Source organism: Pristis pectinata, chromosome 33 (assembly GCF_009764475.1).
Source record: "Pristis pectinata isolate sPriPec2 chromosome 33, sPriPec2.1.pri, whole genome shotgun sequence".
Taxonomy (NCBI): Eukaryota; Metazoa; Chordata; class Chondrichthyes; order Rhinopristiformes; family Pristidae; genus Pristis; species Pristis pectinata.
Window position 1 is genome coordinate 4,320,489 of NC_067437.1, and position 22,985 is coordinate 4,343,473.

At 46.1% G+C, this 22,985-nt stretch overlaps 1 protein-coding gene across 1 annotated transcript; it reads left to right on the plus strand.

Annotated features, from left to right (window-relative positions):
- The first annotated feature begins 552 nt into the window (after positions 1 to 552).
- Positions 553 to 19,491, plus strand: LOC127585695 (dual specificity protein phosphatase 8-like). Its single transcript, XM_052043383.1, has 7 exons — positions 553 to 671; positions 6,342 to 6,557; positions 8,014 to 8,143; positions 9,768 to 9,934; positions 11,262 to 11,421; positions 14,207 to 14,330; positions 16,515 to 19,491. Exons 2-7 carry the CDS (start codon positions 6,348 to 6,350, stop codon positions 17,425 to 17,427), a joined length of 1,704 nt encoding a protein of 567 aa, XP_051899343.1. The 5' UTR covers positions 553 to 671; positions 6,342 to 6,347; the 3' UTR covers positions 17,428 to 19,491.
- Positions 19,492 to 22,985: the final 3,494 nt, after the last annotated feature.

Sequence of the window (22,985 nt, forward strand, 5' to 3'; positions counted from 1 at the left end):
CTGTGGGATCTTGCTGTGCGCAAACCTGCCCCCTGTGCAGTGACCGCTCTCAGAAGTGCCTTATTGTTTCTGAAGCGCTTTGGGGTGTCCTGATGTCATGCAGAGCTGGAGAAAAAGTATGACATCATTATCTAAACAACGTTTAACAGATCATTTGAAGACGGGCAATGCAAAACAGAGGCAATCTCCCGTAATTTCGTCCAGCAATGGAAAAATAGCTCAGCAGTCCAGCCGGAGGGTTGATATTTAATAAACAACGCAGAGAAATGTGTGAGATATGTTTTATTTTCCTTTCCATCCATCTGCTGTTTGGATGCATTGTGTTTTAAATGCATGTTGCCCTGGTTATCCCAGGGAGAAGGGTCGACACACAAAAAAAAACCCTGACATCAGTTAGAAGAGAAACAACACAAGGGGAAAGCCTGTGATTGGTTGGAGATGACATATTTGCTGTACCTGGGCTATTTTTAACAGCATTACCTCATTGGGTTGATGGGAGGAGAGGCAGGCTGTTTTATGCCAGTGTTAGTTACACAGAGAGCGAGAGAGAGAGTCTGTGCATCCTGCATACACAGACCCACACTCACTTCAACAGCACCAGCACTGCACATCAAAGCAGCTGCTGCCACCAAGATTTTTATCTGACCAGCAATAAGAAAGCAAAGCAAAAGGTGAGACCATCTTTTAAATGGATTTAAAAAATGCTGTGCTGACGGATTTTGTTTAACCGGTGGAAATCCTTATTAATCCGAGTTGTTGTGATCCGAAGGTAAAATTTAATTTTAGTCATTGCATGCAAACTATGCAGCTAATTCCCAGCTTCACAAAAAGTGGAGGGATGTATTTTATAGGGATTGTGACATTACGGTGGTGTGCATTATCTTATGTTGTGTCAATTTAAAATCATAAATCGCTTTGAAATCACCTTTGTGGTCAGAGTGCTTTAAATATTTAAATAGTGTTACGAAATGATGTATATAACCTGTGCATCTCTCAGGTGTCTTGAAGCTCTAACTGAGAGCTGGATTTTGGAAAGGTCGTTTTAATGTGCTTCATCGACAGCATAGTTAAGATAGGATTAACGACACGGTACAAAATATTTGCTTTCTCTCAGCGAAAGAACGCAGAGAGATCCTCGTCTTTTATTTGCGATGATCTTTGAATGTGAAGCAGGGACGTGGTATTGCATCTGTGCAGGATCACAGTTGTGCATGGTTGAGGATCCTGTGGTGTGAAGCTATAACGCCTTGCATAATACCTGATAAAGGAAGGTTTAGTGACGAGACCAGGTTTCAAAAACAGTGGCTGTATTCACTGGAATAGAGCTGTTTAGGAGAGAGATTAAAAGGTATTCAAATTCACAGAAGTGTCGGAAATGGTAAATGGGGTATGTGTCGCAACAGTGCATAAATTTAGGATTAGTACTAATCTCAGCTCTTGAAGAGATTAGAAATGGACGTGATCCATGCCGACAGCACAGCGTAGTACAGTGGAGGGGGTTGTACTGTTGGAGGTGCTGTCTTTCAAGTGAGATGATAAATCAATGTCTTGATTGCCCTGTCAGGTGAATGTAAAAGATCCCTCAGCAGCATCTTCGAGGAAAGCATAGGAGTTTCTCCCTGGTGTCCTGGCCGATATCTGTCCCTTGGCTAATATCACAAAAATAGATGCTCTGGTCATTGTCACACTGCTATTTTTATGGGAGCTTGCTGTGTGTAAGCTGGCTGTACTGTTTCCTATAAACAGTGATTACATTTCAGAAGTGTTTAATGGCTGGAAAGTGCTTTGGGGTCTCCAGAGTTTTGACAGGCACTTTTGAAATGTTTTGCATGTTATGAATAAGGAAACTATTGATTACAATACACAAGGAAATGAGAGAATGCCAGGAGAAGGGAAATATTAACAGGCATGGAGAGAGGGTAGAGAGTTAAACTAGAAATCCTTGAGCAAAATAACACCACATTGGATGGTGGTCTAAGTGGCCCACATTTGATGGCGAATATCTTCAATTATCTACATCCAGCTTCATCCTTTGCTGCAAATCATTAAGCAAATAAAATGCAAAGGCTGAAAATTTGATGTTAAAGCAGTAAATGTTGTGAGGACTCAGCTGGTCAGGCAGCATCTGTGGAGAGAGAAACAGTTAACATTTTGGGTTATTGACTTTCCATCGGAGGATTGTCCTGAAACATAAACCCTGTTTCTCTCTCCACAGATGCTGCCTGACCTGCTGAGGAGTTCCACCATTCTCTGTTTTTAGCTCAAGTCATTTGGTTTATAATTGTGCAATGTAGGAATAGGCAGCGAGTGAACTCAGAGCTCTGAGGAGACTCCTCTGGAGGGGAAATGGGGGGGAGGGAGGTGGCGTGCGAGGAGGGGAGGAGGCACCAGAAAGGCATCATTGAGCGTGGAGCTAGAAGCCCGGCCCTGGACTACAACACATTCCCAACTGTACAGAGCCATTCCACACAGGACAGCATACAAGCAGGAATACATCACGTACAATAATATGCTGTCTGCAATATATTGTGTGCAGAATAAAACACAGACTGGAGCCCATTATGTGCATAATAGGTAGTATATTATGCATAAAATAACATGCAGATACTAAACATTATACACAGAATACACAGACGTGTGTATTGCATGCTGAAGAATGCAGAGCTTAGAGTCCATTATATACATAATACACAGGTGCGAATATATTATATATTTAATATGTAGCCTGAGTACAGTATATGCAGAATAATAAACCAATTGGAATACATTATACACTGAATGATACGCAGGCTGCGCTATATTATACAAAGAACAATATGCAGACTGGAGTACACTATACAGGTAATACACAGGCTGGAATACATTTTATGCAGAATAAAATTCTATGTAGAGTATATTACACACATAACATGCAAGCTAGACTATAATATACACAGAACAATGCAGCCTGGTGTACATTAGACCCATCATACTCAGCTGGCGTACATTACACGCAGAATAACAGACAGGCTGGTGTATTTTTGTCCACAATAATAAACAGGTTGGATGTATCACAACACATACTGGTGTGATGACATCTGTGCACTAACCTCTTTGTTTAATTTGCCAACTACTTAAAGAATACTTGCTAATTTTTCTGGAAGGAGAGTTTGGTCATGATTTACATATCCCACCCTACACCACAACCTCTCCTTTTCACATTAACAGTTCCCCCAGTGCTCTCTCCACACACCCCTGCCTGTTCGACCCTGGTCTGATCACTCATGCACTCTATTGGCTGCCATTGCAACTCCTTTGTCAACACAAATTCAGGAGGCATTGTCCTTATCCAATTAGAACAGAGTACATAGACCAGTACAGCACAGGAACAGGCCCTTTGGCCCACAAAATCTGTGCTGAACACGATGCTAAATTAAACTAAACCTCCTCTGCCTGCACATGATCCATATCTGTCCATTCCCTGCATGTTCACACGCCTGGCTTAAACACCACTGTCGTATCTACTTCCACCACCACCCCTGGCATCCCATTCCAGGCACCCGCCACTCTCTGTGTAAAAAACTTACCCCGCACATCTCCTTTAAACTTTCCCTCTCTCACCTAAAAGCTATCTGACATTTCTAACCTGGGAAAAAGATTCTGACTGTCTACCCTATCTATGCCTCTCATAATTTTATAAACTTCTATCAGCCCTCCCCTCAGCCTCCGACGCTCCAGAGAAAACAACCCAAGTTTGTCCAACCTCTCCTTATAGCTCATACCCTCTAATCCAGGCAGCATCCTGGTAGACCTCTTTTGTACCCTTCCCAAAGCCTCTGCATCCGTCCCGTAATAAGGTGACCAGAATTGCACACAATAATTGCACACACCCTTGCCTCATGCCTTTTCTGCCTGACTCCCTGAGTGTGGCTTGTCATCCTGAACTCAAGTACTCATGGTTTGTGTGGCCCCAATTGCTCAGTAAGCAACTGAGAGTTTGAAGTGGAGATATTAACCCTGCCAGGTTCTGTCCTTGTGTAGCAAGGGGATAAAAACAGGGTGTGAGGTACAGACTCAATGGGCTGAATAGCCTCCTTCTGTGCCGGGTATATTATGCACAAAGTAATACCCAGGTTAGCAGCGGAGGATAGCATTTGGGAAAATCTCAAACACCAGAAAATGAACCAAGACCTCATGGGGGACAGCCGGACACGAGGGAATCTCCTACCCCTTCCCAACAGCGCAGCTCAGACCAAGTAAAGGAAATGCGCCCTCACCACCCCCACTCCCATTGCATCAGTGTGACAGTCTCCCCTGCCGGTCGTTCAGTGGACACAATCCGTGGTTGGTGCACAAGTCTCTGTCCCTTCCATCAATCCTCATGGGGCACCCAATGGATGGTGGGCGGGGACAGGGGGGTGGGGGGGGGCACTGTATCGTAACCCAAGGGAGAAGCCAACAACCCTGTCTCCTAAACGGTATTAAAGAAAAGAACTTGCATTTCCATAGCACCCTCCACCTCCTCCAGATGTTTCAAAGTGCTGATGAAGTACCACTGGGCCACTGCAACAGCTGCGCTGAAGGAAGCATGGCTGTCGGTGTCTACACAGCAAAATCCCACAGGCTGATGAACTGATCCTTTCCTTTCTCAGGGTTAAGGGATAACTTTTGGACAGGCACCAGGGATAACTATATCCTACTATTGTAGCCTTCTACTGCGCCCAGAATTCCAGGTGTAGCCTCACCAACACCCTGTACAACTGTAATAAAACCTCTCTATTCTTAAACTCCAATCCCTTTGCAATAAAGGACAACATGCTGCTTGTCTCCTTAACAATTTGTTGGACCTGCCTGCTAACTTCTTGTTGTTCATGCACTAGAACACCTAGATCCCTCTGTACTTCACTCATTTGCAGCCTCTCCCCATTTAGTTAATAACCCACCTTGTGATTCCCCTTCCCGAAGTGCATGGCTTCACACTTCCCCGTATTAAACTCCATTTGACAGGTTTTCACTCAATCCCTCCATATCCTGTTGCAGAATCATGGTCCTCATTGACAAGCTTGGAAACCTTACAGGTCATTAATGTAAATAGTAAACATTTACATTATGTCAATAACTCACTGACATTGCCAATTTAACCCATATGTACTGATTATGTAAGATACTTTCTTACCAGTACACTGCATCAGTCCAAATCAACTCTTGTTCACCTTCGTGTGTGCCCTTGGGTAGTCTATGCTTCTGAGATTTGCCAGTATTAACGGCACTGGGGATGTCTCACGTGCAAGATGGGGCTGTCAATCAGCAGCCTGGGAGTCCCCAGGGTACATTGCTGGTGGCATCCATAACCTGTGGCTAACTGCGCTGTGGTTCTTTCAGGGACAGTAGCATGGTTCTCCCTGGACAGAGAGCAAACAAAATTCACAGCCACCTTACACCGTCCCATCTCTGACATCCATGGTCAGAGGATTGACGATGCTTCAGCCAGTCAAATAGTCTGCACTTTTGCTTCAAAGTCATGAGTTGGACTTCTTATCCTTGAGAAGGCCGGATCGGAGAGTATGGGTTTGACCAGATCTCCTTCCCTGAGGGTCATCATCGAGCCAGGGGTTTGCATCAGTTTTGGGGTTACAGATTCCAACAATTCAGTTTCATTTCCCCAGCTGCCATGTTGGGACTTGAGTCAACTCATTAGTCCAGGAATTTAAATTATTAGCCCACAACATATGGCTATCTGTTAGCTAAATTTGTGCCTGTTGAATCATCAGAGTTTGGTATGGCAACTGCTCTGCTCAAGACCACAAGGACTTGCAGAAAGTTGTGAACACAGCCCAGTCTATCACCATAACCAGCCTCCCTCCATTGACTCCGTCTACACTTCCCACTGCCTTGGGAAAGCAGCCAACATAATCAAAGACCCCTCCCACCCCGGTCATTCTCTCTTCTCCCCCCTTCCATTGGGCAGAAGAAAGCTTGAGAACATGTACCACCAGGCTCAGAACAACTTCTATCCCGCTGTTGAATGGACCTACGATAAAGATGAACTCTTGATCTCTCAATCTACCTCGTCATGACCCTTGCACCTTATTGTCTGCCTGCACTGCACTTTCTCTGTAACTGTAACACTATATTCTGCATTCTGTTATTGCTTTTCCTTTTGTACAACCTCGAAGTACTGATGTATGGAATGATCTGTCTGGGTGGCATGCAAACAAAGCTTTTGCCCATATCCGGGTACATGTGACCATAATGAACTAATACCAGTTAGAGTGGATCCACAGCCCAACTCAGGAACAGGTGATGGGGAAATCAGGGGCAAATAACACGTGAAGGTAACTGAAATGTTCGTTCTTTCCCAGGATCTGATGGCAGGAGACAAGCAGCCAGTGAAGGCCATCAAGGCCGATGAGCTGGCGGCCATGTTGGAGGGCCAGACGGAGAAAGTGTTGGTCATCGACTGTCGCCCTGTAGCCGACTACAGCATCCTGCACGTGCTCAATGCCGTCAACATCTGCACCTCGATGGTCGCAGAGGGCAGAGAGTGGCTCACCGATCTCCTGCAGCCTCGCTCGCTGGTAATCCATTGCTCTGGTTTCTTTCCTCATTCCTGTGTCTCCTTCTCGCTGGAGGAGGGGGTTTGGAGTAAAGGGATTGCTGGGGTTGTCAACTGCCCTGGAGTCAGAGTGAATACAGCACGGAAACAGGCCTTACAGCTGACTGAGTCCGCGCCCACCATCAAACATCCATTTACACTAATCCTACATTAACCTACTTATTCTCCCCACATTCTCATCAACTCCCCCCAGATTCTACCCGTCACCAAAACGCTAGGGGCAACTTACAGCGGCCAATTAACCCACTAATCTGCACGTCTTTGGGAGGAAACCGGAGCACCCAGAAGAAACCCACATGGTCACGGGGAGAACGTGCAAACTCCGCACAGACAGCACCTGAAGTCAGGATCGAACCCGGGTCTCCAGCACTGTGAGACAGCGGCTTACCAGCTGTACCACTGTGCCAAGTCTTTAGGAATACTCTCCAGGGTTTCACTTGCAGAAATTATTTTTACAGGAAGTATTTTTTCCCATTTGCCTTCACCAGTTTTCTTCGCTATAAGGATCCTGAGGATGCCTGCTTGACAGAGTGTTAGGAAGCATCCAATCAGATGCAATGGAGAATCTTTCTCACTTCTGATTGGCTGTGAGGAGATGGGGCACCAGGAGGATGTACCACTGATTGGAGATGGAAGGTTATGTGATCATGAATCCGCCCGGCAGAGTAAGCGGTGTTGTAGTGAGTAATGATACTGCTTCACAGGTCCGCAGTGAATCAGGTTCGATCCTGACCCCCGTCTGTGTGGGGGCTGCACATTCTCCTTGGGACAGCATGGGTTTCCCTCGAGTGTTCTGGTTTCCTCCCTCATCCCAAAGACATGCGTTGTAGGATAATTGGCTGCTGTAAGTTACTCCTAGTGTGTAGGTGAGTGGCAAGAGAGCCACTGGGGTATTAACAGGCAAATGAGAGACAATTGGTTCAAGGGAACTAGGTGGGGGAAAGAGATTGATGCAACTGCTCTGAGAGCCAGCATAGATTCAATGGGTCGAATGGCCTATTATTGAATAAGGAGATATATAAGTATGAGGTTTGGGGGTTAGTCTATTGAGAACAAGCCATTGAGGCACGGTAGTGTAGCGGTTAGTGTTACGTTTTACAGTGCCAGCTACCCTGGTTCAATTCCGGCTGCTGTCTGTAAGGAGTTTGTATGTTCTCCCCGTGTCTGCGTGGGTTTCCTCCGGGTGCTCCGGTTTCTTCCCACGTTCCAAAGACGTACAGGTTAGGAAGTTGTGGGCATGCGATGTTGATGCCGGAAGCGTGGCGACACTTGCGGGCTGCCCCCAGAACACTCTACGCAAAAAGATGCATTTCACTGTGTGTTTTGATGTACATGTGACTAATAAAGAAATCTTATCTTAATAGAAAAACTAATGGACACCACTTTAGCTCCTAATAACGTGACTGATCATTTTGCAGATGGATGGAAAGGAACTGGTGCTTTACGACCAAGAAGCAGAAGATACCGAGACCCCAGTGTCCATCGGCAACATCACCACCCTGCTCAGAGAAGTGGAGAACCACTTCAGCAACGTGTATTTTCTTAAAGGTACAGGCTGTGATTTAAAGGGAAAGTCTCACCTGCCAAACAAACAATCAGAAATATCTTCTGCATTAACTCCTCATCAATTGTTCTCATCTGACTTGAGCTCAGGTGCAGATCCAAAGGTCAACCATGCCTAGGTCATTCTCCAGATGTGGGCCCAGGTGGTGCGGGTCAGCTGGCTATTTGGGCACGGTGTGCTTCATAGCCAGGGTTTGGTGCCTGAGTTCCCTGAGCAAGAAGACGTACTTATTTTCCAGCCTTGGTCATCAGGAGTGTGGGCCATTGTCGTACTGGCCTTCTCCTTTGAAGTTGAGGACAACTGCAGATCCTCTAACTGTCACCAGTGGATCTTTCCACTGTGGATCTTTCGATGCTCCTGAGCTCCCCAATTGTCCCCAGTATTCTCAGGTTAAAGGAGTTAAAAAATGGCAAGGACTCATTCCTGATCTTTATCCAGTGACTCTTTGACGGCAAGAATTTGTGTCTCGGTGTCAAAGGAATCCAGTATGATTCCCACTGCGGCTGAATAGCCACCTTTCTCCCCAGGCTCAGACAAACGTGGCCACCCTTGGGTGCTGCAGGTCAGCCTGGACCCTATTGATCTGCACTGCACAGGGAGCCAGTACCCTGGGGGTGTGAAGGTGAAAGAAGATTTGGTGAACTGGCGCGGCAGAAACATGGAAGCTTGTTGCAGTATTAATGACGGAGAGTGTTGGCTCTTGGTTTGTGGATTAGGGAGCACTCCGTCATTGAAGAGCTTTCATAGAAAACATAAAACACAGAACAATACAGCACAGGAACAGGCCCTTCATCCCATCACATCTGTGCTGACCATCTAAACTAATCCCATCTGCCTGCATGAGGTTCATATCCCTCCATTCCCTGCCTGTTCATCTGTCTGTCTAAATGCCTCTTAAGTGTTACTATCGTATCTGCTTCCACCACTTCCCCTGGCAACACATTCTGGGCACCCACCACTGTCTGTATAAAAAACTTGCCTCATAAATCTCCTTTAAACTTTCCCCCATCTCACCTTAAACCTATGCCGTCTAGTATTTGACATGTCCACCCTGGGAAAAAGACTCTGAATATCTACACATCTCATAATTTTAGAGGTTGCCCTTCAGCCTCTGACGTTCCAGAGAAAACAATCCAAGTTTGTCCAATCTCTCCTTATAGCTCATACCCTCCAACCCAGGCAGCATCCTGGTGAACCTCTTCTGCACCCTCTCCAAAACCTCCACGTCCTTCCTGTCATGCAGTGACCAGAACTGCACACAGTGCTCCAAATGTGGCCTAACCTGAACTTTATACAGGAGATGACGCATGTATGAGTCAGGAGGTGCTCAGTGTGGGACACGTGTGAGTCAGGAGGTGCTCACTCCTTCCCGAAAGTTCCTGCTGCATTTGGAGCGATCACAGGTCTGGGACTCCCATGGGTTCATGTTACGATCAAGCGCAAAGCCAAGTTACTGAACATCTTGGCTCTGCTTTGGGAAGAGGGATGGAGTCAGCAAATGGGGAAAGGCCTCTTCCTGAAATTCTCTCATCCAGTAACCTACTGTAATAAAGTGACACACCCTTCCTTTACCCTGCCTTTAACTCTGTAATATGTTTATCTTCATAGGAGGCTTTGTGGAATTCTCCTCTTGCTTTCCAAGCTTGTGTGAAGGGAGATCTCCTGGTTTCCTCACCTCCAGCCTCTCACAGCCCTGCCTGTCCACGTGTGACGTCGGACCTACTCAGATCCTCCCGTGTTTCTACCTGGGCTCACAGAGCGATGTCCTCAATAAGGTTTGTACAGCGCAGGGTCTGGAAACAGAGAGAAACTGTGAAATGGAGCATTAATGGGATTCTCCCAAAATCTTGGCAAGACCTTGGTGGGATTCTGGAAGGGTTGGAATTTCTCCAAGGGCCTTGGCCTACTTGGCATCACAGGTGGATGAAGAAGGTGTTTGGCACACTGGCCTTCATCAGTCCGGGCGTTGAGTATAGAAGTTGGGATGTTACATTGCAGTTGTACAAGATGTTGGTGAGGCCACACCTGGAGTATTGTGTGCAGTTTTGGTCACCTTATTATAAGAAAGACGTCATTAAGTTGCGAAGAGTGCAAAGAAGATTTACTAGAATGTTGCCAGGACTTGAGGGCCTGAGTTATGGGGAGAGATTGGGTAGGCTGGGACTTTATTCCTTGGAGCATAGGAGTCTGAGGGGTGACCTTATAGAAATCTATAAAATCATGAGGGGCATAGTTAGGGTGAATGCACACACTCTTTTTCCCAGGGAAAGGGAATCAAAAACTAGAGGGCATAGGATTAAGTTGATGGAGGAAAGATTTAAAAAGGGACCTGAGGGGCAGAAGGTGGTGCGTGCATGGAACGAGCTGCCAGGTACATTCACAACACTTAAAAGACAATTGGACAGGTACATGGACAGGAAAGGTTTAGAGGGATATGGGTCAAATGCAGGCAAATGGGACTAGCTTAGATGGGCATCTTGGTCGGCATGGACGAGTTGGGCCAATGGGCCTGTTTCTGTGCTGTATGACTCTATGACTCTAAGGCTCTGCTGATGTATTCACTGGAGATCTCTCAGGGAACCCAGGAGGGGAACTCCAGACAGTTGGGGATGGGACAGAACCTGAAAAATGGATTTTTTCAGGGAGAATGGAATCCTTTTTATTTAACTAAACTTGAGGGTAATAGTGATTACCACCCTGAGGAGGTTAACTGTCTCAGGAGAGCACCTTCGGGAAGGTGGTATATGGTGCTTGGAACAGCGAGGCCATAGGGCAGCAGTGTTAACTGGTCAGGAAAGCACAATGCTTTATCCATTGACGGGTAGTGGGATATTTACCATTGCCCATCCCTCACAATCCTTTGAACTGTTGGCTTATGGGCCATTTCAGAGGATATTTAAGAGTCATTGCATTGGCCAGATCAGGAAAGGATGGCAAAATTCCAGCAGCGGACAGGTTGGGAATGTGGATCAGAAGGCTATTCAGCTTTGTCAGGCCTCCTGCATTATTTCAGGAGGAGCTGCTGTGTGGAGTTATGGCAGGATTTGGACCATGTTGGATGCTGAGTGGTTTTTGATTGGAGTTGGCATTGTTTTCTTGCAGGAGCTAATGGTTCAGAACAGGATCACTCACATCCTGAACGTTAGCAGCAACTGCCCGAAGCCCGCTTTTATCCCTGACAGTCACTTCCTGAGGATCCCTGTCAACGACAGCTACTGTGACAGCCTCCTCCCCTGGCTGAACAAGTCCGTGGAATTCATAGGTAGGTTGAAGGAGTGAGATGCAGCCCCGGAGGCAGACGAATGGATTCAGTAATCCGTTCTGGAATCATCGTAAGCCACAGCTTACTTCTCTGGAGCAGCACTGTGGTGCAGCTGGTAGAGTCACTCCCTCACAGTTCTAGCGACCCAGGTTCAATCCTGATGTCTGGCGCTGTCTGTGTGGAGTTTGCACGTTCTCCCTGTGACCACATGGGTTTCATTCATGTCTTCTGGTTTCCTCCCACATCCCGCAGACGTGTGGGTTGGTTGGTTAACTGGCCACTGTAAGTTGCCCCTAATGTTCAGGTAGGTGATAGAATCTGCAGGAGCGCAGTTGAGGGGAATGTAGGGAGAATAAAATGGAATTAGGATTAATGTAAATGGCTGCTCGATGCTTGGCATGGACTTGATGGGCTGAAGGGTCTGTTTCCATGTTGTATGAGTCCATGACTCTCCTGCCTGTACCCTTGCACCTTCTTCAGCCGTCACCCTTCCTTCACGGACCCATATTGAGTCTCAGTCTGACAGCCTCACATACACACCTGTCATCGTTTTCAAAATCTGCCTTTTTGTCCCCCTCCCTCCCCCTCTCTCTCCTCCTCCTGCTCTACATTTCTCTTTCAGGGCTTGGAAAGGTGAATTCAGGGAGGGTGTTTCCCCCTCAGAGAGACGTAGAACCAAGGGCGACAGTCTCAGACTCTCACACAAGCTTGAGCATCTTTCCCAGTTCTGACGAAGGGTCCCAGACCCGTATCGTTAACTGTTTCTCCCTCCACGGATGCTGCCTGACCTGTTGATTGTTTCCAGCATTTTTAAATTTTTTTTATTTATCTAAGAATAAGGAGGAATCCATTTAGGACTGAAGGTGGTATATCATTTGAAGGACTGAAGGACTGTGGAGGCTTAGTCATTGACTCAAAGCGGAAATCGATAGATTTCCCAATATCAGGGGAATTGAGTGATACAGGAATAGGGTAGGAAAAGGGGGTGTGAGAACAACCAAGAGGCTCTGACCCCTGATCCTATTCACATTCTTGTGAAATCCTCCAGTTCTGTCCTCTTGCACCTGAAGTGAACGTTCCACCATCGGCAGACACACAAGGGACTGTGGATGCTGGAATCTGGAGCAAAAAAAAAACGAGCTGCTGGAGGAACTCAGCAGGTCAGGCAGCATCTGTGGAGGGAAATGACATTCGACGTTTCCAGTCAAGGCCCTTCACTTGGACTAATGTCCACATGGACCAGTCCAGATGAAAGGTCTCAACTCGACTGTCTATTTCCTCTTGCCATTAGCAGCCGTGCCTTTGCCGCGGAGACTCTGAGCTCCAGAATTCCCTCCCTAAATCTCTCCTCCTCTCTTCTTTAATACTTTGGTAAAATTTACCTCTGACCAAGCTTTCAACCATGAGCTAACAGCTCCTTTTGTGCCACATTCCTATGAATGTAACCCCAGAGAAATGCGTCAGAGAGTTTAACCACACCAGAAAAGCCCCATGCATGCAAGTTGTTCACCATCCACCCTAACTGCATCACAGCTCGGTATAGCAACTGCTCTGCCCAACACCGCAAGAAATTGCAGAGAGTTGTGAATGCAGCCCAATCCATCACCATGACCAGCCTCCCCTCCATCGACTCCGTCTATGCTTCCCGCTGCCTTGGGAAAGCAGCCAACACAATCACAGACCCCTCCTCTGTCCCATCGGGCAGAAGATACAAAAGTTTAAGAACGCGTACTACCAGGCTCAAGGACATCTTCTACCCCGCTGTTATAAGACTCTTGAAGAGAAATCTTGTACAAATAAAGATAAACTCTTGATCTCACAATCTACCTTGTTGTGGTCCTTGCACCTTATTGTCTACCTGCACAAGTAGCTGATCTTCCTTGGTATCCCATGTACGGAGCCGCTCCCCTCCCCATCTCAACCTGAGTGACTTGTTTTTCATGTCTGGTCATGGATAGTGGAAAGGAGACACATTCATCCCCACCCCCAACCATCCTAACAACAATAACATGAGAATTGGAGCATTCCAGTTGAGATCAAACTGGTTATCAATGTCAATCTGTCTCTACTGTAGGACTCACTGGAGACAATAATCTTCATTTATATAGTTCTTTTGAAAGCAAAACATCAGTATAATTGACCCCAAGACACAATCATTGAACCCACAAACATCTCCCCAGTTTTCTGTCAGCCTACTTACTGGTCTGGTAGGAAGCCACAGCACTTTTCAAAGCCAGGTAGGGAGTTACACTGGTGTGTGAGCAAGAAAGTCAGCAAACATCACCATGAATGGTCACTCCCCTCCTGGCTGTGTGCTGAACCTTCCCTGAAGTACAACAGCGACTGCACTAAAAGTATGTTTTTTTTATTTATTTGTTCACGGATATTGACATCGCTGACAATGCCAGCATTTATTGTCCATCCCTAATTGCCCCTGAACTGAGGGGCAGTTAAGATTGAACCACATGAGTGGGTCTGGAGTCACATATATTCCGGGCTGGGGAAGGATGGGAATGAGAATCCAATGGTTACTGTTAGCTTTTCCATTTCAAATTCTAGATTTATATAATCACTTGAATATACATTTCTAGGATTTGAACTCATGTCTCTAAATCAATAGTCCAGTCCTTTAGCTGTTAGGTAGCAACACACCACTTGACTACCATACCATGACCTCACCAGTTGTGAAACGTTGTGGGAAGTCTTGAGGTTCTGACAAATTCTCTCAAAGTTTCTAGTTCCTTTCATTCCTGCTGACCTTGTTGTGGTTTCTTGCTTTACACAGATACGGTGCGGTCAATGCAGTGCCGGGTTTTAGTTCACTGTTTGGCTGGGATCTCAAGATCTGCAGCGATTGCGATTGCTTACGTCATGAGGACAATGAATCTCTCTTTGGATGACGCCTACAGGTATGAGTCTGGTGTGATAGATCCAGTGCAAGTTGAGAGAACAGGCTTGTGGAGCACAATCCATTTTGCATCAGATTCCTTCCGGACAGTTGAAGTGTAGAGCTGAGATTGTACCTAAGCACAACAGAGGGAGAGTGCAAAGAGAGATGGAGAGTAACTGGAGACAGGGAGAAGTAGGGAAGGAGTAGAGAGAGGCGAGGGCAGGGAAGGATTGAAAATACAGAACACATATAGAAACGAGACGACAAAGAAAGCATCAAACAATCTGCTGGAGGAACTCAGCAGGTCGAGCAGCATCTGTGGGGGGGAAGGAATTGTTGATGTTCCGGGTCAAAACCCTGCATCAGGTCCTGAAGCGCTGAGTTCCTCCAGCAGATGGTTTGTTGCTCCAGATTCCAACATCTGCGGTCTCTGGAGTCTCCAACAATGAAGGGAGCTAGAAATGAAGTGTGATAATGAAGATATGAGAGAGAGACAGACAGACAGACAGACAGACAGATCTGGAATTCTCTCCCCCTCTGTCAGGTGTGGGTAATGAGATGACTTCCAAGGGTTGGGTTGAGGTGGAGAACAGAGTTGCTCCAACTAAAGGGCAGAATAGGCCTCAGAGGCTGAATGGCCTTCCCAAGATTGGAGCAGGCTTGATGGGCTCAGTGGCATCTCCACTTCCTGTGACATTTGGTGCTCTGCCCTTGAGTTGTTTGTATGTTCTCAGGCTGGTTGACTGTGGAAGGTATCGCAGCCAAGGCTAGCCCTGCCCCCACCCAACCCACCAGCAGATATCACCGGATGCAGGTGAGGGGAAGAAATTCTTGCTGCTTCCCCCCAGCTTCCTTTATCACGGACCAACTGAGTTAAGGTTATTTTGTGATTTATGTTTATAATCAAAACTGCTGCTACTGGTTGAGCCACGTCCCACAGCTCCAGAGACCCAGGTTCAATCCTAACCTCAGCTGCTGTCTGTGTGGAGTTTGCACATTCTCCCTGTTTCCCTGATTGCTCCGGTTTCATCCCAAAGACATGCAGGTTGGTAGGTTAATTGGTGAATTTGGTAAATTGGTTTATTTTTGTCACATGTTCCCAGGTACAGTGAAAAACTTTGTTTTGCATGCCATCCATACAGATCAATTCATTTTAACAGTGCATTGAGGTAGTATAAGAGAAAATAATAACAGAGTGCAGAATAAAGTGTTACAGTTACAGAGAAAGTGCAGTGCAGGCAGACAATAAGGTGCACGGTCATAATGAGGTAGATTGTGAGGTCAAGAGTACATCTTATCATACTATAACAGCAGAATAAAAACTGTCCTTGAGCCTGGTGGTACGTGCTTTCAGGCTTTTGTATCTTCTGCCCTATGGGAGGGGGGAGAAGAGAGAATGTCCGGGTTGGGAGGGGTCTTTGATTACGCTGGCTGCTTTACCGAGGCAGCGAGAAGTGTAGACAGAGTCCACAGAGGGGAGGCTGGTTTCCATGATGTGCTGAGCTGTGTCCACAACTCTCTGCATTTTCTTGCGGTCTCGGGTATAGCAGTTGCCATACCAAGCCGTGATGCATCCAGCTAGGATGCTTTCTATGGTGCATCTATAACAGTTGGTGAGGGTCAATGGGGACATGCCGAATTTCTTTAGCCTCCTGAGGAAGTAGAGGTGCTGGTGCACTTTCTTGGCCACGGCGTCTACGTGGTTGGACCAGGACAGGCTACTGGTGATGTGCACTCCTAATAACTTGAACCTCTCAACCCTCTCAACCTCAGCACCATTGATGTAAACAGGCACATGTGCACCACTCCCTTTCCTGACCAGCTCCTTTGTTTTGCTGACATCGAGGCAAAGGTTGTTCCTGACACCTCATGAGATTCAGCCCACTGCGGTGGTATCATCTGCAAACTTGTAGATGGTTAGAGCGGAATCTGGCCTCGTCGTGAGTGTTTAGGGAGTAGAGCAGGGGGCTGAGGACGCAGCCTTGTGGGGCACCAATGCTGAGGATAATCATGGTGTAGATGTCCTCAATTGTTAATTGGCCACTGTAAATGTCCCCTAGTGTATGTAGGTGGCTGGGGTATGTGTGAGAGAATAGGTCATATGGACAATGGGTTGACATGAACTTAATGGGTTGAATAGCCTCAAAAAAAGAAATATGAAAATAATTGCTTTGTGTAATTGATACCACTCTGCCTCTCTCAGGTATGTGAAAGACCGAAGACCCACCATATCTCCAAACTTCAACTTCCTGGGCCAGTTGGTGGAATATGAGAAGGCTATCCAAGTTCAATCTTCGGCACACATGAACCACAGCATCCTTCTTCCTGACGCTGCCTCCGGAAATATCGGAACGCCCCAGCCTGACACCTGTGAGGACCCAAGTGAGGAGAGTCCAATGTTTGTCCCTCACTTTTCCACCCAAAACATTCCAGACCAATGTTTGGCTCACCTGGACAACGCCACAAACAACCATCCCAAGAAATTTGGGGAGGGCGCCCCCGAGATGTCATCCTTGCACCTCGGGGTCACCAACCTCCGGCTGTCGCCAGAGCGCGCAGCGCAAGCGAGCTGCATGAAGCGGTCCTTCTCGCTGGATGTGAAGTCAGCCTACCCTTCGAGCCCACACGTCGGCTGCTACCAGACCCCACAGCCGGCAGAGGTCGGCCCCGTCCCCAAACTGCTGGGGCTCGGGAGCAAGTTGGTGGCCGGCACCTTCAACCCGTTCACCCTCTTGTTTGGGAATGCCAGGAAAGCACGCGGGAAAGAGGACGCCGCGTCCAAAGAAGCCACGCAGACGCTGAAGGCTCAGCAGAAGTGCGGCGGCCTCCAAACCCCTCCCCGTCCTGCCGGCCTCGACCAAGGACTGGCTCTGTCAGCTTGCCCCGTTCACAAGAAAGATGGTGCCCCAGATAATTCCAACACAAGGCTGCCACTGACTCTGCCCATACCCAAGCAGCCAAAGTCACCGCTTCTCAATTACAGCACATGCCTCATCACAGTGCATGCAAAGAGGACAGAACTATCACTGTTTGATCATCCTTACAGTGGTCCCATCAAATCCAGCCATGTCACAGGGAATGCAGTCCTCTACACTGAAAATATGGTGAAATCATAATCCCACCTACGGAAGCGGACAAATCCATCTATAATCTGTCCAAATTGGATTTGCTCCTCTCAAGAGGAAGGATGAGGCAGTCAAAGGGCTGTCCTTTGACCTTTTACCCGGCTCTCACTTTCGTTGACTTTGCTGTTGGTTCTGGGCTTTGTAGGCTGCTCCCCAGAAGACGATGGGCCATCTTCCAATCAAACCTCACTTGAGGTTTGTTGCACTCAGAAGCCGGTGAGCACCTACGTGAAAATAGTCCACACAGGAACTCGGTGAAAATGCCTGAAGGTGGAGATTCTGATTTTCTTTTTGTCAGAATTAAAGTTGAAATTTGGGAACAAAAATTTAGTTTGGAATTTGGATCAACAATTCTAGGGAAAAAAAAAGTTCAAAATTCTTGGAAAAAAAGAGCTTAATGCTAGAACTATTTCCAGGGTCACGGTGAGACTGGATCCCAGTAATCCATTTTTACTGAGAGCTGTGGTGCTGGAGGTTGTTAAAAGTGAAGGCTTCTGGACATTAGTTATACTGCATGGAGCACAACGATGCCTGTGCTGCTGAGACCATGGGAATGTTACTTTTGGAACTGGAATAGACAAAAGTGAATCGCTAAAATGGATAGAAACTTTGAGTTTCAGACAAATACTATGAGTGGACGTGCACATTGCACTTGAAGCAAGATTTGCGGTGCTTTCCCTCTAGAAGTTAAGCAAAATGATTGCTTCCTTGGGATGTTAGACTGTACATGCTTTTTGGAGGTAGCAGCCTTGATGGGGTGAATGGCCTCTTTAGGATTCTTTCTTTTGTCTTTATACAGGGGAAGGGGTGGGTGGAGGGGGATGTATCTGGGTTTGTACGTCACTGGGGGGGAAGCCATGAACAATATGTGTTAGTTCAGAGTGGTTGTGTTATTTGATTGGTGTTAGGTTAGATTTCTGGCTCCATGTTCTCAAAGGGGTAACAAAGTGGATAACTATCTGACAGAGTAAATCATTTTGTTACTGACTCTCCCAACCGAGAGCCAATGGGTGAAGATTAAGCAGCCAAGTTTTTATGGTGGTTGGACAAGGTCCAACTCTGAAATATTTATTGGCTTACTTTTATTGGGATGTGGAAGTGACTGGAAAAGCCACCATTTGTTGTCCATCCCTGTGGCTTGCTGGGCTATTTCAGAGGGCAGTTAAGAGTCAACCCCATTGGTCGGTCTGGAGTCACACATATGCCAGACCCGGTAAGGATGGCAGGCTGACATTTACCCAGTGAACGAAGTTTCACACATATCTGTGTCAGTGACTCTCCCATTTGTCTTTAACTTGACTGAGTGCTGAACTGTAGTCTGTAGGATCAACACCTGTAGTAGGATGCTCCACTACCAACCAGCCTGATGTATCAATGTTGGGATGGATTTTTCCTGACAAGGGTTTTCTCATGGTATCCAACGATACTAAGAAGATGTACTCTTAGTTAAATGTCTTGGTACCTTGAGTGGCCAAACTCTAGTTCAGGTTGTTCCATCCGTAGGATATTGGCCGCTTGTTCACAGCACTCAGCGGTTCTACTGATTGAGAGCACCAAATTTCTACTTGATTTGAACTACCCAGTCTACCTGCAGCTCAGAGCATAGAAGGCTAATGGCCAAGTGCTGGAGGTTGGGATAAGCACAGAGGGGTATCAATGACCAGCATGGACATGGTGGGCTGAAAGACCTGGTTCTTTGTTGTATGCCTCTTATCACTCAAAGGTAGGGTTCAAATGAAACACTTCAGGGGCAGGGGATGTCCTGGGGTGGGCCTCAACAGTCCTGTCATCTGAATTTGGAATTGGAAGGAAATAAAAGGTTAAAAATATTAAAAATGGGAAATTTCCTTCATTTACACTATTCTTCTAGTCATTACGGGGCAGGATTTTTAAATCAACCCCATCAAACATTCTGGAATGTAGGCAAGGCTCAGGTTAACATCTCTTCCAACAGACATTCCGTCCAACTGGGCAGCATTCCTTCAGTGCTGGATCTTGTGCTTACACTTCTGGAACAGGATCTGAATCCACAACCTTGTGACTCAGAGGGAGAGCTCCTGGCCACGGCCCAACAATGCAGACATCACAGTGCCTGAGGGTACCTCAGCTGTAACACTGCTTGGCACAGTGGACACCATGCCAACCTTCAAAGCAGATGCAGTTTAGAAACTAAACAAAGTTGTACGTTTTAGCTTGGTCTGAACTGAAGACCAAGGTGGTTAGAAAATGCATAGCTGAAATTAAACCTAACAGAGACCAGAGCCCAAAATTATCTTCACTGAGGTAAAATGAACGTCAGATGCAGATATTAGGGTGACCTCAAATAGTTAGTTCTCCTTGCTCCTGGAACTGTCTGATATTGGAATTGGAAATAATACACTATTATCCTTACTGGGGAGAAGTCTCATTCTGAGGCCAGTGCAGTGGGAGCTTACCTTTGCACCTAGCCTTGCTGTCTTTGTGAGATTGCTTGGTGGGCCAGAGCACAGCAAGCTTTACCCTGCATTTAACTTATTTAAGATACATTCGAGCAGCATGTGTGGGATTTTTTGCATGAAGATTGTTGTCATGGTTTCTTACCTAAATGTTGATTAAAGATGTTCCTGTTTTGTATTGATGGGTTACTTTTTCTGGTTTTGATTTCATTCTTGGGATGAAGACCAAGAGTTGAACATATTTCCTCAATGTAATTTATGGAATTATTCCTTCAATGTTTTCCTTCCATGGAGAAGGTGTCTTTTATGACCTGTGGGATTTTTGGCCAACTTTGCTTATCTAGTTCTCAGTCTCTGATTCTTGCTCTCCCTATCTTCACTGTGTTAACATCAGGAGTAGTCTGACTAACCTCTTTTCAAAGTTTCATTATTTGTAATAATATTAATTCACAGGATGGGGGTGGGGGGGGGGGGGGGGGTAGGTCATTGGCTAGCCAACATTTCAGCAGATTCCTAAACTGCTGGATCATTTTAGAGAGCAGTTGAAAGACAACCCTATTGTTGTGTCTGGTCACATGTAAGCCAGTCCGAGTATGGACGGCAGATTTCCTCCCCTGAAAGATGTTAGTGAACCAGATGGATTATCAAGTCATTTAATATTACAACCACAGCATTTTTAATTTTAGATTTATTTAACCACTTGAATTCCCCAGGGTGGGATTTGAACTTGTGTCATGCGATGCGGTCGAATAATTTTACAACTGTGCTGCCATGGAATGCTTTGCCCCTCCCTCAACTGCCCTTCTCCATTAGGTTCAAAAGGCACTTAAAAACCTGTCATTGTCTATTTCCTGACCTTTCGGATGTCTCTCTGAATTGTTCCAAAGCTTAGTGGGATCTCACCCCAGCTTCTGAATGATAAGGATTACAGGTGCACTTCACCAGTGACATCTATTGGTACGGACTCCAGCACTGGGTCAACGTGTCTCCATAGCGGCCAGTTTTGACAGAACACTAAGGTGCATCCATTCAGTAAAGAATGTGTTTCTTATTGATATTTGTATTTGGTATTGAAGGTCTCCAGTATTTTTTAACTTCTATTTAAGTATTCGAATAAAGTGAATTTGTCTGAAATTGTCATTTTCCTTTTCACTATCAAACACATCCAGGATACCGGCATCCTTATATCCTGGTGAAACAAAAGTCTTGGACAGCTCTGACTGTTATCTACCTAACAATATCACCTTCTAATACTGTTGCCGAGTTGATTATTTAGTTATTGTGCCGTTGCTTTTTATTGGGCGCTTGCTGAGCAGGAATCGGCTGCTCTGCTTATTGCAAAGGTTTACAATTAAGAAGAACATCACTGGCTGTAAAGCCTTCTGAAATGGATATGAATGTTGCAATAGAAATGCAAGTCTTTCTTGATTTTTTTTCTGCCCCTTCCGGGAGAAAATATAAGATAAATCTAACCTGATCAATAACTGCGGCTATGTCCTACTCTCAATCACCTGCAAAATAGAGTTCATAGAGTCATACAGAACGGAAACAGGGCCTTCGGCCCAACTGGTCCATGCCGACCAAGATGCCCCATCCAAGCTGGTCCCATTGCCAGTTTTGGCCCATAACCTTCTAAACCTTTCAATCCATGTACCTGTATAACTGTCTTTTAAAAGCTGTTAGTTATACCTGCTCAACCACTCCCTCTGGCAGCTCAATCCACATACATACCACCCTTTTGTGTAAAAAACGTTGCCCCTCAAGTTCCTATTAAATCTTTTCCCTCTCACCTTAAACCTATGTCCTCTGGTTCTTGATTCCCCAACCGTGGGAAAAAGACTGTGTGCATTCATCCGGTCTATGCCCCTCATGATTTTATATACATCTATTAGATCACCCTTCATCCTCCTACGCTCCAAGAAATAAAGTCCCAGCCTGCCCAACCTCTCCCTATAACTCAGTCCCTCAAGTCCTGGCAACATCCTTGTAAATCTTTTCGACACTCTTTCCAGTTTAATAACATCTTTCCTATAGCAGGGCGACCAAAACTGAACACAGTACTCCAAGTGCGGCCTCACCAGTGTCCTGTACAACCGCACCATGCCCTCCCAACTTTTATACTCAATGCCCTGACTTATGAAGGCCAATGCGCCAAAAGCTGTCTTCACCACCCTGTCTACCTGTGACTCCAATGTGGGAGATGTAACTGGCAGTTCCATCAAGTGAAACTTGTTCACCGGGACCTTTGCCCAGATTCTCTCAAAGCTCATTCATCCACTACTGAGGCACTCCCTCAAGATTCAAGACCACTTGCTGCTGCTCCAGTTCAGAGGGATGGACGATACCTGTGCCTGAATGTCTCAAGCTGCGTGTTGAAAGTAACATTAATATCTTGCCAGTACAGTCATATCACAGTCATAGTTCTGCCCACTTCCTTCCCAGTGCACCACACTGAACTATACAAGCTTCCTTTTACCTCTGGGTGACTGTTGCACACTGGGTGCCACTCAAACCTCATTACAACCTCAAGACTCATATCCATCCGCCAGTGATGGGGAAATAGCTCTCCCTCTGGTGGGAGAGTGCCATTACAATGTGACGTTCACATGGAAAGTCTCCGTTTTCGATATGGATACAGGAATTTAAAACAGGGAAAACACATAAATAATAATTTTTAATCTATTCCATATAGGCAGGTTATGCCCATGCAATTCCAAACAATTGGTGGTTAGAGAATAGAGTCTTGGTTGCCCCGTGTTCTGAAAACAGGGTGCAATTTTGCAGAGTTAAGGCAGTCCAAGGCATTTTGTGAAGGGCTTTTGATGACCCAATGAAATATATAAATAGAATTTTGCTTTTTATTTCTGTCACAGCTCTTGCGTTAACTCAGAAGAATACAGGTCCAATTCTAATCCCTGTTGATTCCATGAACACTACCTCGTTATTCCTCTTTTGCACTATTTTTGTAACTTATAGTAATTTTTTATGTCTTTATGTCTTGCACTGTACTGCTGTTGCAAAACTACACATTGCACGACATATGTCAGGGATAATAAACCTGTTCCTGAATCTGATATAGACAAACGTAAAGTGCTTTGGCAGACTTACAAGGCA

Coding starts and splice junctions, on each gene's coding strand:
- LOC127585695 (XM_052043383.1), top strand. CDS start 6,348: ATGGCAGGAGACAAGCAGCCAGTGAAGGCCATCAAGGCCGATGAGCTG. Junction 8,144..9,767: donor CAACGTGTATTTTCTTAAAG/GTACAGGCTGTG, acceptor TTATCTTCATAG/GAGGCTTTGTGGAATTCTCC. Junction 9,935..11,261: donor AGAGCGATGTCCTCAATAAG/GTTTGTACAGCG, acceptor GTTTTCTTGCAG/GAGCTAATGGTTCAGAACAG.